At 43.0% G+C, this 15722-nt stretch overlaps 1 protein-coding gene across 10 annotated transcripts in view; it reads right to left on the reverse strand.

Annotated features, from left to right (window-relative positions):
* Positions 1 to 15722, reverse strand: part of GIT2 (GIT ArfGAP 2) — a 45038-nt gene that overhangs the window by 12251 nt on the left and 17065 nt on the right. For 2 of the 10 annotated variants that reach the window (XM_045841282.1, XM_045841275.1), the window contains exons 10-16: positions 14996 to 15068; positions 14648 to 14745; positions 13449 to 13560; positions 9611 to 9753; positions 7476 to 7625; positions 3598 to 3846; positions 1652 to 1741 (exon numbers count right to left, since the gene is read on the reverse strand). In XM_045841282.1, the coding sequence (XP_045697238.1) occupies positions 1652 to 1741; positions 3598 to 3846; positions 7476 to 7625; positions 9611 to 9753; positions 13449 to 13560; positions 14648 to 14745; positions 14996 to 15068 (915 nt within the window). The other 8 variants (XM_045841303.1, XM_045841302.1, XM_045841287.1 and 5 more) reach the window with 7 other exon arrangements.

A 15722-nucleotide genomic window follows, 5' to 3' on the forward strand; every position in this document is an offset into this window, starting at 1 on the left:
TTCTCGAACGCTGGAAACAAGGCACGGCAGTCACCACCCAGAAGACCGGGTACTTACAGATGAAGTCCTTCACTGTTGTCAAAAAAACACGCGTACAGGACTGCAAAGTAGCCAGCACTTAATTTTGTGAAAATCATGGTAAACATGCAGAGGTAAGATCCATTAGTTAAAAGTGCTGCTCTCCCAAAGCTGTTAATAGGAAAGTTACCCTATAGCAAGCTGGTGCTGGTTCAGTTTGTTTAGCAGATTTGCGATTTTTTTTAATAGACATGCCATAAAAACCTAAACTCATGTTGAAGCATCCAGGAACATTCAGGATTATCACTTTAAATGACTTGTTAATTTTGTAGAAAACTCCATCTCAGCAAGTAGTCCTTGCCATGATTCCCAAAACTACCAAAATAAATCTTGGGTTTTTAAAAAAATTTCAGTGGACCAAAGTTTACTTGACTCATTAAAATTTCAAATGAAATGTTTCATTTCTATTAACTGTCCTTAGCTTAACTGAAATATCATAATTTAAAAAATGCAGTTCCATTTAAGAACTTCTCAGAAGACTTGAAGTGTAACACATATCAAGAATTATTTTTAACAGACTACTTCAAAACTGCAGAAGAGAACCCCCAAAGGGCCTCGATGGGCCACACGGCTCTGACAGTCCTACTGATGCGCAGGAAGTGGGCAAAGGCCCACTGCACGTCCCCCGTCTGAAAAGGTGGCCCCACACCCACAGCCACCTTCCCTCTCCTCACCTTGTTACACTCCCCTTCTGTTAAAAAACAAGAGTGAGTGAGGGACCTGACTGCAGATCTTCAAAGCTTGTGCTCTTTCCACATCTCTCCCATCTTGCCATCATGTCCTCTTCATGCATGAAAGTATTTTTTAAATTGACAGCGCCTTTGGGAGCAGGGATGTCACCTAAGTCCCTTTCACTGACTTACCAAAAGGCTGGATATGGAGGAGGTGCTTAATAAATACTTACTGCCTGGCTCTCCTAAAAGGAGCTTGCCTAAACCATGGACTGTTGCTGGAGAATAAGTTATACAACAGAAAGAGGGACTCGACCAACTGGTAAAGAGAATAGCTTCACACCAGCAGCCACCAACACCTCCGGTTCTGCTATGTGCGCAAAGCTTACGTGAGATGCAGGGGCAGCAAAACCCTGGTTTGTCAAGCAGGGTGCCGATGTGAAATATGTTGAAGTTAAAAAAATAAAGCAGGCTTTAATGTTTCAGTTAGTCCAAATATACTAGTTTTGATCTGAAAACGGAAGCTCTGAACAAATCTGAGTTTGCCCTAGTACAGTATTTAACCAGCGGCCAGCTAATTTTCCGACTCTTTAACATGACAGCACACCCAGAGTAAATGTTACAGGGTAGACTGTGGATAGTTAAATAGTTAAACAGTGCACGGAACAGAGTAATGTGGAGTTAGACAAAAGGGAGGCTGCTTCCTACAGACGTGCGTGCGTGCGTGCCCATGCACACTGCTGTGCTCGTGACACACCCAGAGGGAAGCGCTGCCTCATGCGGGGCAGAAGGGCAGTTAGCTAGGGACGGGAGGGACCGGAGGGACAGGAGGACCAGAAACACAAAGCGCCCAAAAGCACGGCCCCTCCTCCAGAGAGCAGACCATTCAGAGTGTACTTAACCCTTCGGGTGCTTTCGTCCCTGGACCAGGACAGTGTGGAGGGGAAGGAAGGCAGAGACGAAGAGGAGGTCACAAGTGCACTCCTCCCAATCTGCAAGGGGAAAAAGAAACACACTCGGGAAAACACAAACGACAAAATCCCTACCACCTACCCTGGCTTCAGCCCAGGTTGCTCGGTCAAAGAGTCCTGAAAAGCTACTCGCTGTGTGAGACTGGTGCTGAAATTTCTCTACAGGCGGCTGGCTGTCCTGCTAGACTAGTCAATGACAGGTGACCAGCGATGTTTAATCCCTTAGTGAAATGTTTCCTGGAAATTGTTCCAAATTTCTAAAGCTATTTTTTCTATAAGGGCGAAGATAATACCTAGCATAATTTGTCAAATTTGCTGATAGTTTAAAAAAAATAAATAACTGTAAACAAATATTTGGTTTTAATCAGGACAGATAATATGTAATGAAAAACTATGAATGATTAAAAGTTGGTATATGTTAACAATCTATTTTTTAACAGACATAAAATTAATTTTGCAATATTATGACATTCTTATATTCTAAATGTTTCTAAAATAAAAAAGCACTCTATGAAAACTAACAAAGGTTGCTTTTCCTAAATTTTGTTTTGGTAATACAAAAATAGGGTTCTTAACTTAGTTCAATGACATTCCCACTAAACCAAATGTATCAAATGAATTGTTTTAGAATGTTCAGCTCAAACAACTTAAAAAGTTGAAGTAATGGACTCCCAATTACAATATAACAACACTGTAATTTTACCACACTAAAGCTGGACAAAATTAAACTATGGTTTAATTTATTAGGTCATATATATACTTTACTTTGGATTCACTCTGAGAATCTTTCAGAAACTCCTATAAAATCTGACTGAAAAATAACTGTAATATTAAAAAAGATAAACATTACTATTACTCTCAAAAACATAACATCAGTTCAAAATGTAACATTCTGTCAAAACAGATTTTTAAAATAAATCAATCTGAAAGAAATACATTGTTTGAAAACCTCACAATACTTATCCCATTGTGAAATAAGGTATTAGTCTCCTGTTACAGAACACAATCTTCAATCTTTGGAATACAAAACTTGTACAATCGATGTAGAGTTTTTACCCCTCATGCTTGTGAAATCGCAAAGCCCTGCTTTCTGCAGGGAGGGGAGGAGGTGGAGGCAGAAGCTAAGCAGGCGCGCCGGCCACACACGCAGAAGCTGTGGAGGCCCAGAGACTTCTATACCTACCCCGTGTGTCCAGACCACAGAGGCCACCTGCTACACTAGGAGCAGCAGAGAAGGACCTTGAATTCTAAGGGCTCCAGTTTATAACGTGGCACATACCTGTCTACCTCAAAGACGATGGCACTTATGCTGGTGATCTTTACCATTTGTTTTTGTTTTTGGAAATGAGGAAGCAAGTTTGTTATAAAAAAAGTCCAGCCCTGGCTGGTGTGGCTCAGTGGATTGAGTGCTAGCTCGAAAATCAAAGAGTCACTGGTTCAATTCCCAGTCAGGGCACATGCCTGGGGTCAGGTGGGCCAGGTCCCCAGCAGGGGGCGTGCGAGAGGCAACCACACATTGGTGTTTCTCTCCCTCCCACCTTTCCTCTCTCTCTCTAAAAATAAATAAATAAAATCTTAAAAAAAAATTCCAATACTGGCTGGCTGGGGAAGATATTATTGATACTAGGGAGAAAATGGGGAAGGGAGCTGAGCAAGAACCAGAGACCCCAGCCTTGTTGGAAAACTGGCTAATGGCCCTGTGTGCCTACGGTGCTCCCATAATCATCTGTAGAGACGTTAATACAGCAAACACAATGACAACTCTCATAGCCCAATTTGGCACAGCAAGACGTGGGCATCTGCAGGTTCAGAAGAGGCAATGCAGGAGTCAGGCTGGACAGAGAGTGAATAGCGCAAGCGCCAGTGGTGTTACTTACGTGTGCAGGGAAAGGCTGGAGTCTTGTCCTGTTCTCCTCCGGGTGGCTCACTTCTCCCATTGGGAGATACGGTTTCTGACCTGATCCCGTCTCGTACATGGACATGGGCCTACTGCCCCGGGCAGACGGACGTCGCTTTAAGGACGAGTGGTTGGAAGTGTCTGTGTACTCAGAACCAGTTTGCACCTGATATATATTGGTTGTAGCCTGTTTCCTGAGGTTCGAGTTTTCACTCTGGAGTGTTTGAAGCTGAAAGAAATGTTTGGCAGTGGGACTGTGTTTTCCAATAGCAAGCAGAAAGAGCAAACACCAAATAAACACACAGAATTACCAGCTTTAAACAATAAGAACAGTAACAACTAGCTGAGTTGAAGGTAAAAGGCAACTATAAACGAGAACTCTATCTTTTGGAATGAATGAAATGCAATCAACTCACTTCATCACTGAGGCATATTAAACAGCTTAATTTCTGAATGTGGAAAAGTTGCAGTTTGGTCTTTGTAAACATGAAACGTCTAACCACTTCAAGTTTGGTGATGGCGGGCCTGGGAAATGTATGCAGGCAAGCTGAACTCTGGATTATCCTAAAGCTGTTTCTAGCAAGAGCTTGAGATCATTAAGGCATTGCTAAGGTAACTTGCTTTTCAGATGAGCCCTATGCAATTTGCAAATGCCAAAAATGCCGGCAGACACAACGGAAGCAGCACAAAATTTACTGGAGTTGCTGTGCAAAGCAAGAAAGACAGTGAAGTTCAGCTTATGAAAAATCAGATCAACTACTGCTTCCCAAAACGCCAACAAGAAAAATTATGATCACAAGTTTTTATTACATAATACTCTTGATATTCCAAACAATGTAGCACTTTTTAAAAAATAGAGGGAACTGGATGATGGCACGTTTGCTATATGAACATATCACAAAGAAAACTGAAGACCTATTGAACTATGTTAACATCTTCATCCGAGTGCTCCACGCAGCAGGCTCGCTTCCCTCTGGTGATTGATCAGCTTCCAGTCACGGCCGGAGTGTGTGGCCTCTCTCTCCTTTGGCTTTGCCACCCAAAACTGCAACCACGGTGGTGTCAGCTTTAAACAAACACTCTAACCTGCCTGGCACCACCCGTTTTGGTTAGAGGCTGTCACTTGGAGACCCTGAGTGCTCTTTCCATTCCTCACATGCAGGCTGCTTCACGGTGTCTGATGAATTAGTTTAGGGATCAGCAAGGATTCGTGTTACTCTGTGGCGTCTGGCATTTTAAGTGCAATTAACTGAGTCCATTTTGCAGAGTGTCCTTCCCCTCTGGTGTTCCTTCATCTTCCGTGACATTTTATAAGTTGGGTGTGGTGTGAGTTCAGCTGTCTAGTCTTTGACAGAGATTGTAAAATCTGACCGAATTCCCCACCAAGGCCAAGGCTTAGGTCCGCACCAAACTTATATGCGCCAGAAGATCATTACTTTTTCAATAGCAAACCCATTCAGTGTTAGGAGTTACTTTCATTTTTATTTATAAAGCACCGATCTGTGAAAAAGACACCAATAGTGGCTGCTCCTCTTCATTAATTAGCATCTTTTCCAAGCAACTGTTAAAATGTGAAAGATCAGATACAAATCACGCTACTTTGTCAACTATACATAAAAAAAAGACTTTACCTATCTTTGAAGTAAAATCAATACATCTTTACTGAATAAACATTTCCGCATACTTTATATTAATAGTGCCAAGCTTTTGTGAAAGCTTGGCTTACAGCCTCTGCCAGAGAAACACCCTCATCCTCAGCTTTCCCGAAGAGTGGTCCACTAAGGAACGACGGATTGCTTCGGCACCACACGGGCTTTCGGGGTGTAACTTTTACCGGCAACTCCCCTTCCAAAGAAGGAGGAGCTGCCAAGTGACAGGCAGCCACTGAAAATTCCTACATTCCAGGACACAGACAGGCTTACGGTGCAGGTCAGACTGTACTGGGGAACCTGCACCCTCAAATGAAATGGTCGAGGTCCAAAGACGGAGGAGCATAACTGACACGGGCCTGTCAATCCAGGACTGGGGTGTCTGGTCACATATCTATGTGAAAACCTTCTCTTAGAGTTGTTTAGACAAGGCCTCGAAATCTGAAACTCTATCTTAAATCTTTGTGTGTCTCTGAAACATCCAGTCTGAATTTTGCTTGAAAGTTTTTTGATGAGCACAAGTTCCTGGTTTCAATTTTTAAGAATTTTAGTATTCTGTATTTAGAGAGATGTCCTCGGATAAATCTGAATGATGCTTATCTTAATAAGAACCAGGCTACACTTTTTTCGTTTGGGAGGAACGTAACAGGAAACGAAAAGTTACAGATAATTCAATATTTTCAGAAATCAAAAGCTTTTTCTAAGAACTGAGAAAATAATCATGAGCAATAGCAAATAATTTCACTCTGCATTTCTTAAAGACACTCAAGACATTTGCTTTCAGAGGTAGGTTATCTCTGGCAATTTCTATAAGTACTAAAAGAAGCATTAGAGAATTAAAAAAATTGATGCTTAGCAGGTTGATTTACAGTGGCAAAGTCAGCATGTTTCAGAAAAAGGCACCTCAACAAAATTATTAGTTCAATTAATGGGTCAAACTATAATTCAAAAAACAAAAGATAGCTGAGAAAAGACAAAGGAAGTGCAAACCCTGTATAACATGGCTCTCGGTCTGTGTCGTTCTCAGAGGCACACCAGCCCTAGGCAGGGCCAGCGCAACACAGACGGAGTGTTTGTTTAAAATCTGCCTGATCTGCAGGCACTCCTGTCCCCTTCTGATGTAGGCAGTAGAGTCATTTATCTCATAGGTCTCAAAAACCATCCAGAACTCAATGCTCCTAGGCCAAGCCCAGGCAGGGGCACTGCAGGGCGCTTCCCTGCCAGGCCTCGGGTTAGTGCCGCAGGCTTCCTGCAGGGAGCATCGCTGTCAAGGGCCCAGCCGCAAGGAAGTGCGCCGTGTCCTCTGTTCCTGACACTGACTCTGAAGCACTGCTCCTCAAATGACTTTGTTCTGTTTCTGTTTAAGGGAAGTGCACAAACTTTCATGTCGTAGAGAGCTGAATGATGGGATCAGTACCCACAAGTTTGGGGCAGAATTTAGAATTTTTAAACTTCCCTTTCTAAGAACCCTCATAAAAAATTACATATATAATTCCCACCTTAAGCAAATTACTTGCTACCATTAAGCATATATCTCTTACTTTCTTAAAAGGCAATGAATGAGAAAATGCTGAGCAAATGGGGTTGTTTCTTACTAGTGTACAGCTCTCACTAGTGCAAATAAAATGCTTATATTCACTGAGAGCCTGCTCTGGGGAAGGCCCTGCTCCGGACTCGAAAGACACCCTAAACTAGTGGTTAAGTACCAGTGGGAAAGTGGGGGAGTGGAACAGGGCTGCCAGGGCGGGGGTGAACTACTCAGAATACGATGAACAGGGACAGCACCCCTTGCACGGCGTGGGGTGGGGTACGACGTGGAATGCTGATAAACACATGTACCTGTCCAGGGCTTTCATCTGCTCTGTCTTTCCAGTACAATGAGCAATAGAAGACTCGCATCCATGGAGTGGCATCCAGGATCCCAGCAAGCACAGAATAGTGCAAGGGTTACTATGACTGATACAAATACTTAATAGGTTGTATGTTTCTTCTATTGGGAGGCTTACTCTGGATTTATTTCTTATCAAAACTACTTAATCTGAAATATCCGAATACACACTGCTTCCAAAAAGACAGCTTGGCCCAAAGATCTTTAGGTCTGTTGTAATAACTGTTTTTCTTCCCTCTGACCACAAGCATGGTGCCTGGGATTCTTCCTTATTCTATGGGGTTAAAGCGTCAATCATCCTGGCATTTATTAACATGTTACCTTTTTCTGCATAATTCTCAGCTCGTCACTCAAGTTGTTATTCACCTTCATTAGCTGTTGTATCTTGGCCTCAGAAGCCACTAGAGCGTTTTTGACCTCCATAAATTCCTGCACAGTGACTGGTCCATCTGATAAATCTGAATCTAGGCTCTAAAAATAAATTGGGGAAAATGTTCACAATCTGAGAAGATAACATTCAAGACTAAAAGCTAAAGAATTTCAAATTCTGACCATGCCAGCTGGATTGCAAAATTAATCAAACCAAATCAAGGCTTCTGAGGATAATGCAAAAATAAAACATGACGGTGGAGTTACTATAATATTTGAAAAAATTTGAAGTCAGCATTTTCTAACAGAATAGCCAGTGGGGCTATAAATCTACTCTGACAAAGACTCTCTAAGTGCACCTGTCTTATCTGCCTTTCCTTACTTATTCATTTTTCTTTTTTATTCCTCCTTTCATTAATTCATTCATTCCAACAATTTTTAATTGAGCATCAGGCTGTGTTCTAGGGGCTTGGCATATACATGAAAATAAAATAGACGATTCCCATTTCCATGACATTCATATCCAACAGAGTGAGGGAGACAAAAATAAGTAAGTATGTAGTATGACAGGTGGTACGTGCGGTGGCAAGTAAATAAAACGGAGAAGGGGAAGGGGCAGGGGAGCCAAAGGAGAGCTGACGGTGGGTGCGTTTTCATTAGTCAGTCTGGGGTGAGCCTGAGGGAGGTGAGATGTGAGCAACAGCCTACAGGAGGTGAGGACGTTAGTCAAATGGCTGTCTGGAGGAAGATGGTTCCAGCCACGGGCAGAGCTCAGCTAGGGAGCGAGTGTGCAGGGCAGAGAGGCGTGGGAGGCCGTCAGTCCACAGAGGACCCTGTCATCACTTTTGCTTCCACCGAGTGAACCTGGTACTGCTGGGAAAACTGGGTAGGGTTGTTTCAGACAAGTGACCCTTCCTGTCCTCTCCACATTCCCTGCATCTGCCAATGGCACCACCATTCTCACTGTCCTGTGAGCTAGAAATTCCCAATATATCTTTTCTAAGTCTGCCCCCCATCTTCAAACATCCAACTAATTGCCAAGGCCTATCTTTTCTATCTTCCTGTTCATCCATTCTCAAATGTTTGCTGAGCCCCTCTGTGGGGCAGGTCTGGGTCAAGGTCCTGGGGATTCAGCAGAGGGTGGACCAGCCAGACCCCTGCGGCCCATTCTCTGGGCTCGCAAGCTACCACAGTGACCTCTCCCCCATCTGGACCCTCCCAGCCCTGAAGTGGCCTGGCCAGCTCTTCAGGAATACCCTAATTGGGTTCCTTTCCTCTACTCTCTGACCCTCCACAACACTCCTCCCAAAACAGAGGATCCCAAATGGCTAGCCATTGTCTCCTGTCCTGCCTAAAAGCTTCCTGGGCTCCGCACTGCCCGCCGGGGCCCCTGCTCTTCAGTCTGGTGCAATGTTCCTCCGTGGTGTGACCCCCGCCCTCTGCTGCAGCTTTCAGTCCCGCTCCTCTTAGGCTGTCTCTACACATCACCGTTCCCCCCCAGACACCCCTGTCCACTCTCTCCTCCTAGACCACCCTTCCCTGCCTCTCCACGTGCCTACCCCCATGCATCCTTTAAGACGTGTTAAGAGCCATCCCATTTACAAAGACTCCCCTGATACTGCTTTTCAGCATCAAGTGTGTCTCCTTTCCCCACCCGCCCCCCCGTTTATGCTGCTTATGACACATACCACTGTGTGCCTTTGAATGCAGCGATCTCTGCTGTTATGCGGTGACAACCTCCCAAGAAAGAAACTAGATCAGATCTCCTTCAGGAGCACATTCAGAGAAGTCACTCGGTAAACATTTGTTGAAAAGTGAAACACACCAGTCCCTCCTCACAAGTTTTATAAAGTCACAACTGCAGCAGGGCTATGTGATTCAGCAACTGACTCAGGGACCAAGGACCCCCTCTTTTAAAACTATTTGCCTCACTTGACCTTTGCCTGGCCCAATCTCGCTAGTGACCCGAACCTAACTCCACAGCACTTTCACAGGGCCCGCCCTCAAGTGATTTACCAGGCAGGTGGTTCTGCAGGAGAAAACATTTCTGCAAGAGACACGGTCTCCCTTTCTGTGTGCCACCTCACCTTCTGCCTGTGTGCCTTGCTTGCAGTGGCTTCCAGATCCGGGTCTTCATCTGATGCCACGCTGTCATAGTCCGGCTGGTCATTATCTTGACTCTCAATACTGTGCTGGTTATTGATTGTTTTTAGTATGAGCTCCACATTGTCTATCAATAGAAGCAAATAACTTTACTTCAGGCTTGAAATAAACTTTTCCCCCAAAAAATCTATTGGGAGGATTTTTGGATTTAGTCATTTAAAAGGCTGAAAGAAAAGGACAGAAACAGCAGTATTATATTAACACCAATATAGAGATAACCGAGCAAGTTACAAACCAGACATACAGCCTCAAGCCTACTATAAACTGCACTGAGAGATTTAAGCATCGCTCTGAGTTTCTTGCCAAATGTGGGCAAATAATTAGGTGGTTTATGAAGGGGCTGCTCAGATGAAGGGAGCAAGTTCCCAAGCTTCTAATCATTCAGTGAGACAGAGTATAGCTCCACGTCACGAAGATAAAGCTGTACTAATGCATGCTGAACTGTGATTAATAAGACAATATCCAGACAAGATGGAAAAGGCCCTGACTGGTGTGGCTTAATGGGGTGGGCGACCTCCTGCAAACCAAGGAAGGTCGCCAGTTCAGTTCCTGACCAGGTCCTGGTTGGGGGTGTGCAAGAGGCAACCTACGGACGTTTCTCTCACACATCGGTGTTCCTCTCCCTCCTTCTCCACCCCTTCCCCTTTCTCTGTAAATAAAATCTTTAAAAAAATGATCAAAAGGGAACTGTTAAAGTGGAGCCCAGAAGGTAGGTGCTCAAAGAACAGGCATACTGCTATTTAGTCAGCCCGATGCCAGTGAGAGAGAGAAAAAAAAAAAAGAATGACCCAGCAGACATACACACACAGTCTACAGGGGAGCAGGGATGAGTTTATAGACTCTAATGCATTTTGAATTAAAAAGTTCACCAATTACCCAAGCCTCTCCAATTTCTTTCATGCAACGCAAGCTAACCTCTAACTTCCAATATCATTTCTGGATATTTTGATGGACAATATCTGGGTGATAAATTACGGTTATGTAAAAGGAATTTAATTTTTAAAATTTATATTTAAAGTATACATATCACCTGATTAAAGAATAAAGATTCAACACAGAAACTTTGAAACTAATGAATCATTTACAGCCACTGACACAGTTGCTCTGTGCCCTAAGCACACACATACGGTCGTTATTTGCAGTAGCTACGATTTATAAAGTTGCTGTGAAGCCTGAATTATCAAATAGTGAATACCTGCCATGAGTGGAAACACAGGGTTAGGTTTCTGCAAGTCTCTGGCATAACCTTGCTTTATGTGTGTTGTGTTTAAAGACACCTTTATTTTATAAGATTTTGTTTACTTATTTTGAGAAAGGAAGGGAGAAAGAAGGAAAGAAACATCAATATATGGTTGCCTCTCGCACGCCACCTACTGGGGACCTGGCCTGCAACCCACACGTATGCCCTGACTGGGAATCTAACCGGTGACCCTTTGGTTTGCACGCGGGTATGCAATCCATGGAACCACACCTGCCAGGCCAAGACATCTTTAATACATACTTTGATTCCCTAGCACCAAACTCCCAAGCAGCACTAGAACTCAGGCCTAAATGAAGCTTATCTAATACACGCATTTTCTCTGTAAGGCCTATCACAGTCTTCTTGTGCTTATGTACCCTAGACAGCACTTCAGCACTACACTTGGGGGCCGTTTTAAATAGTGAAATCACCAACAAAAAGAACAAAAATGCGAAAAAATATAACACTAAATGGGCCTTGAAAAGGACACTTGTTTACAATAGGAAGGCTGAGACAAAAGGCAAAGTGTGGCCTTATTCGATCTGGGCTGGGAACATGAGTTTTCAGTGACTGAAGTTTGACTCAAGTTTCTGGACGCGCTGCACGTGTCTGCAAATTACCAGGGAAGCGCTGTGAGTGCTGACTTAAGGTTACAAATGCATGTCAGTGAGCTGGTGGATTCGCAAACACAGAACCTGTGACTAAAGAGGGCTGATCATAGGTTCGCACTTACATCTGGTGTAGCCACTTGTATACACGTATGTATATAAATTTCTTCCTTACAAAATTGGGATTATACTGAACCTTTATTTTAAAAATTATTATTCTGTCATTACATATTCTCTGAAAAAGAAAGTGTGTGCACTATTCAAATATGTGACTAAATGTTTCTCTATTATTGTTTCTGATGTTTTCAGTGTTATAAATATATATATAAAACATCTGATTATTTCCCCTCAGTTAACACTTAAAAGTGAAACCATCAAATCAAAACAGTACGTACATTTTGATACTCCAAACTTATGATGAAAGGACTCCTATCATTGCACCTTCACCAAAGTTTAATAAGCTTTCTTAGAACTTGTTTACTCCTGGCTGAACCAGTAAAATCAAGAACAAATTGTCAGTTAATAAGTATTTACTGTCACTGGGGAATGTGTTGTTGACTGAAAACTTAATTTTTATCATGTTATTTCTTCTGTTTAAATGTTTTACAATAAAATGTGTTACTTTTATTTAAATTTTATGCATTGATTTTAAGAGGGAGAGGAAGAGAGAGAGAGGGTGGGAGGAGAGAGAAATACATTGATTTGTTGTTCCACTTATTTATGCATTTATTGGTTGATTCTTATACGTGTCCTGACCGGGAATCGAACCCATAACCTTGGCATTTAGGGACAACGCTCTAACCAACTGAACTACTTGGCCAGAGCAGTGTTATTTTTGTAATTAGAAAAAACAAGGATACAGTTTTGGGGCCGAATGAAGCGTGTTCCTAAGCATGGAGACAGGACCCCGAGCTGCTGAGCCAGACTGAAGAGGGCACCTCAGAAATAGGCACTAGGTGCTCTTTTATAATTTTAAACCACAGTAATTCTAACTGTAGACATCTAAAATCCATAGTAGCAAATTTTAAATATCTACAAATCAGCTGTGCGGCTAAGCAACAGCAGGTGAACTGTAGCTGCAATCCAGAGGGCTCATTTTTGCGGCAGCAGTGGCGGAGTCCTGAGAGCACAGTGACGGGCGGGGACTGCTGCTGCTGGAAGGACGGTCCTCTCCAACAAAACGCAGTGACACTCCTCTCAAACAGAAGCGCGAGCAGAGTCGCTGAAGCAGCCAAGGAGGGTCCTCCAGAGCCAGGAAGCTAACAGTGCCCTTCCTTAGCACCAGGGGCATTTTCCTCCACGTCCACTTTTCCACACTGAGCCACTACTTGGGGTTGAACACTCCTGATCTTCATCACTTTTCATTAGAATTTGGTCATCCATGTTGGTATGGGATGGAATGTAGAGTTTTGGGGGGACTGGGGGGAGGGGAAAATTGTCATCCCTCCAAAACGCTATTATGAAAACACAGGAACAACATGTAGAGGGACATAGTGGCAGCTTTTAGGAAAGCTGTGATGGAGCAGAGAAGAGCTGTGAACAAAGCTTATTTATTTCCAATAAACATGTTTTAAAAGATTAGGAAGAAAAGAGGGCTTATTAAGTACTTAAACAAGATCTAAGTGAGACTTTCGGGTTAACTTCAGGATGCAATTTTATAGGAATAAAGATAGGTGACTCAAGGGGAAAGAAACCATATATATATTTGAAGAGCAGTTAATAATGCTGAAATACTGACAATTTACCAGAGCTTCGAGGGGTAAACTTTTTGTCACAATGTAGTACCAATAAAACTTAAAGGCTTTCACTAAGCTATCCTGTTGATGACTGCTCTAATTACTTTATAACTTTAAATCTAACATGAGAAATTTAGAAGGTCAAAGAAGCAAACATTTAGAGGCTTGAAACAGTTACCTTTTGAACTAGAGAGAGGACTGCCTTGCTGTCTCCTCTTGGCATCACTGAGAATGTCAATAACCAGTGTGGCAAACTCGTGAGCGTTAAACCGGGCTAATTTCTGTCTGCCCTGGGGTGAGAAAATAATTGGAAATACTCCCAAATGCAAAAACAGACGACAAATAGTCACACACAGGCGGTGGGACTGCTGTTAGACTTAAGCAAAGACCTTCCAGCGCAATCAAGGTATCACCAATCATGGCATCAACTGGCCAGAACATTAGCATTTCCTTGCAATTGGTTTAAAACCAATTTACATAAGAGAACTATATAACATTTAAAACCATTTACATAAGAGAACTATATAACATTTAAGTTCTTACAATACATATTTATTTTGGGGAACAAAGTGGTAGTACTTAAAGCTTTTTTCCTAGTATCAAGTCAGTTTGGAAATAGACCTAGTAATGAAAAATTAATTCAGAGGGAAAATTTTAAAATTTCAAGTTAAACAAATAATAATCTACAATAATGCTGGGCCTCCATCATTACCTAGAGCCATTAATCAATAAAAATGCCATCCTAATTTAATCGGCTTTTCTCCTCTTGATGGGTGCTGAGGCTGTTTTTTAAAGCTTTATTATTACATACAGTGCTTCAATGAAAATTGTTGTTCATGAATCTTTATATTTTTATTTTATAACATATTCCCAAATAAGGAATTCCCCTGTGAAGGGATGGGTACTTAATTTTGGGGTTAACAAACTGCTTTTCTAAAGTCTGCAGCAGGTCAACGGGTTAACAAATTGCTTCTCTGAGGTCTGCAACAATCTGAACTCTCGTCGGCAGCATGAGAAGGTCCGCCCTACCAGCTCCTTCCAGTCGGGAGTGCTCCTTATCGCACACTTTCCTAATCTGACTGACGAAACTTTCATCAATGCCTTCAGGTTGCTTTCCTCGATTACTGAGGTCAAACATTTCTTCATATTTGAAGGCCATTTATATTTCCTCTGCAAATTGTTTTATGTTCTCGCCCAGGCATCTATTCATATCTACTATTTTTCTTATCAGTTTGTGAATTTTGTGTGCATATAAAGGCTATCAACACTTGACACAATCAAAAAGTTTAAAACACCTGTCCTGGAAAAATAAAATACCAAGACATCAGCTATTCTCAAAATATCACAACTGGTTACTTTTCACACTTAGCCACTTGCCTGGTTCCGTGTGGAAGAGTACTCGGGATTGACCGGAAGGAAGGGGACGACAGTTGTCTCGGTCACCAGGGTGCTGTGGTTTTGCGTAGCAAGCCAGACTAGCCAGAGGAAAGAGCCAGAGATAGAATCTCATCACCATGGGTACGCCGCTGCTCCTCTGAGAGCCCCGGCCCCCACCTTCCCAGGGAGACTCAAGGAAGCACACTCCTAGGCCGACATACACAAATGTAAATGTTCACACACGTGTCATCAGGACAGTAGAAACTGGGCAAGTAAAACACTCAGGCTGGCAGCTTGTCACTGCCCACTTACAACAAGCTCATTAGACAAAGCCACACGTGAAGTCACCTGCGTCAGTCTCTCGCCTGTCAACTTCATCGTACACATCCATGGCGAGTTCTTCAAACAAATGATTATTTAGCTGAAAGTAAAAAAAAAAAAAAAAAATACCAGGAACACAAGGACAAAAATTAACACCAGCAGAATGAGTGAGGACTGTGACTTATTCACCCTTTTATCTCCAATCTTTTAACCCAAAGCCAGTGCTTAGTAAACACCCACTGGAACACAGACAGTAACATTTGCGGAACAGTACAGATCCTTTAGAACCACCTGCTGCCTACAGCAGCCTCACTCCTCCACGGTGCGCAGACAGAGCTGCGCTGTAAGGGAGCACGTATCTCCAACACAGGCTCCAGTACTCCACTCTGTGGGTGATACCGCCCTTTAAGTCTCCTCTTTTGCTCTTGAGAATGTTTGCCAGTGCCCCCAGATATAACGGGTCATAAACCCTTGGCAGGATAAAGATGCCAAATCATGGCATTTTGAGAGGACAGAACATGCCATTACACAAAAATATCACCAGACCTTGGTTAAACCTCTCTGCTAACGTCCTCAGTAGCAGTCCACCGCTCCCCAGGACTGAACATCCCCAACAGAGAGTAGCCTGTCTGATCAGCATGCTGTGCAGGGCCAGCCAGCAGAAGGCTCCCCACACAGACTAGGTGCCTGCCTGGCAGCAACCTGGACAGCCAGGGTCTTCCCAACCCAGACGAGGCTAAGCCCTTGCCAGAGT

The sequence above is a fragment of the Phyllostomus hastatus genome, unplaced genomic scaffold, assembly GCF_019186645.2.
Source record: "Phyllostomus hastatus isolate PE091 unplaced genomic scaffold, TTU_PhHast_1.1 phas_contig_1162, whole genome shotgun sequence".
Lineage (NCBI taxonomy): Eukaryota > Metazoa > Chordata > Mammalia > Chiroptera > Phyllostomidae > Phyllostomus > Phyllostomus hastatus.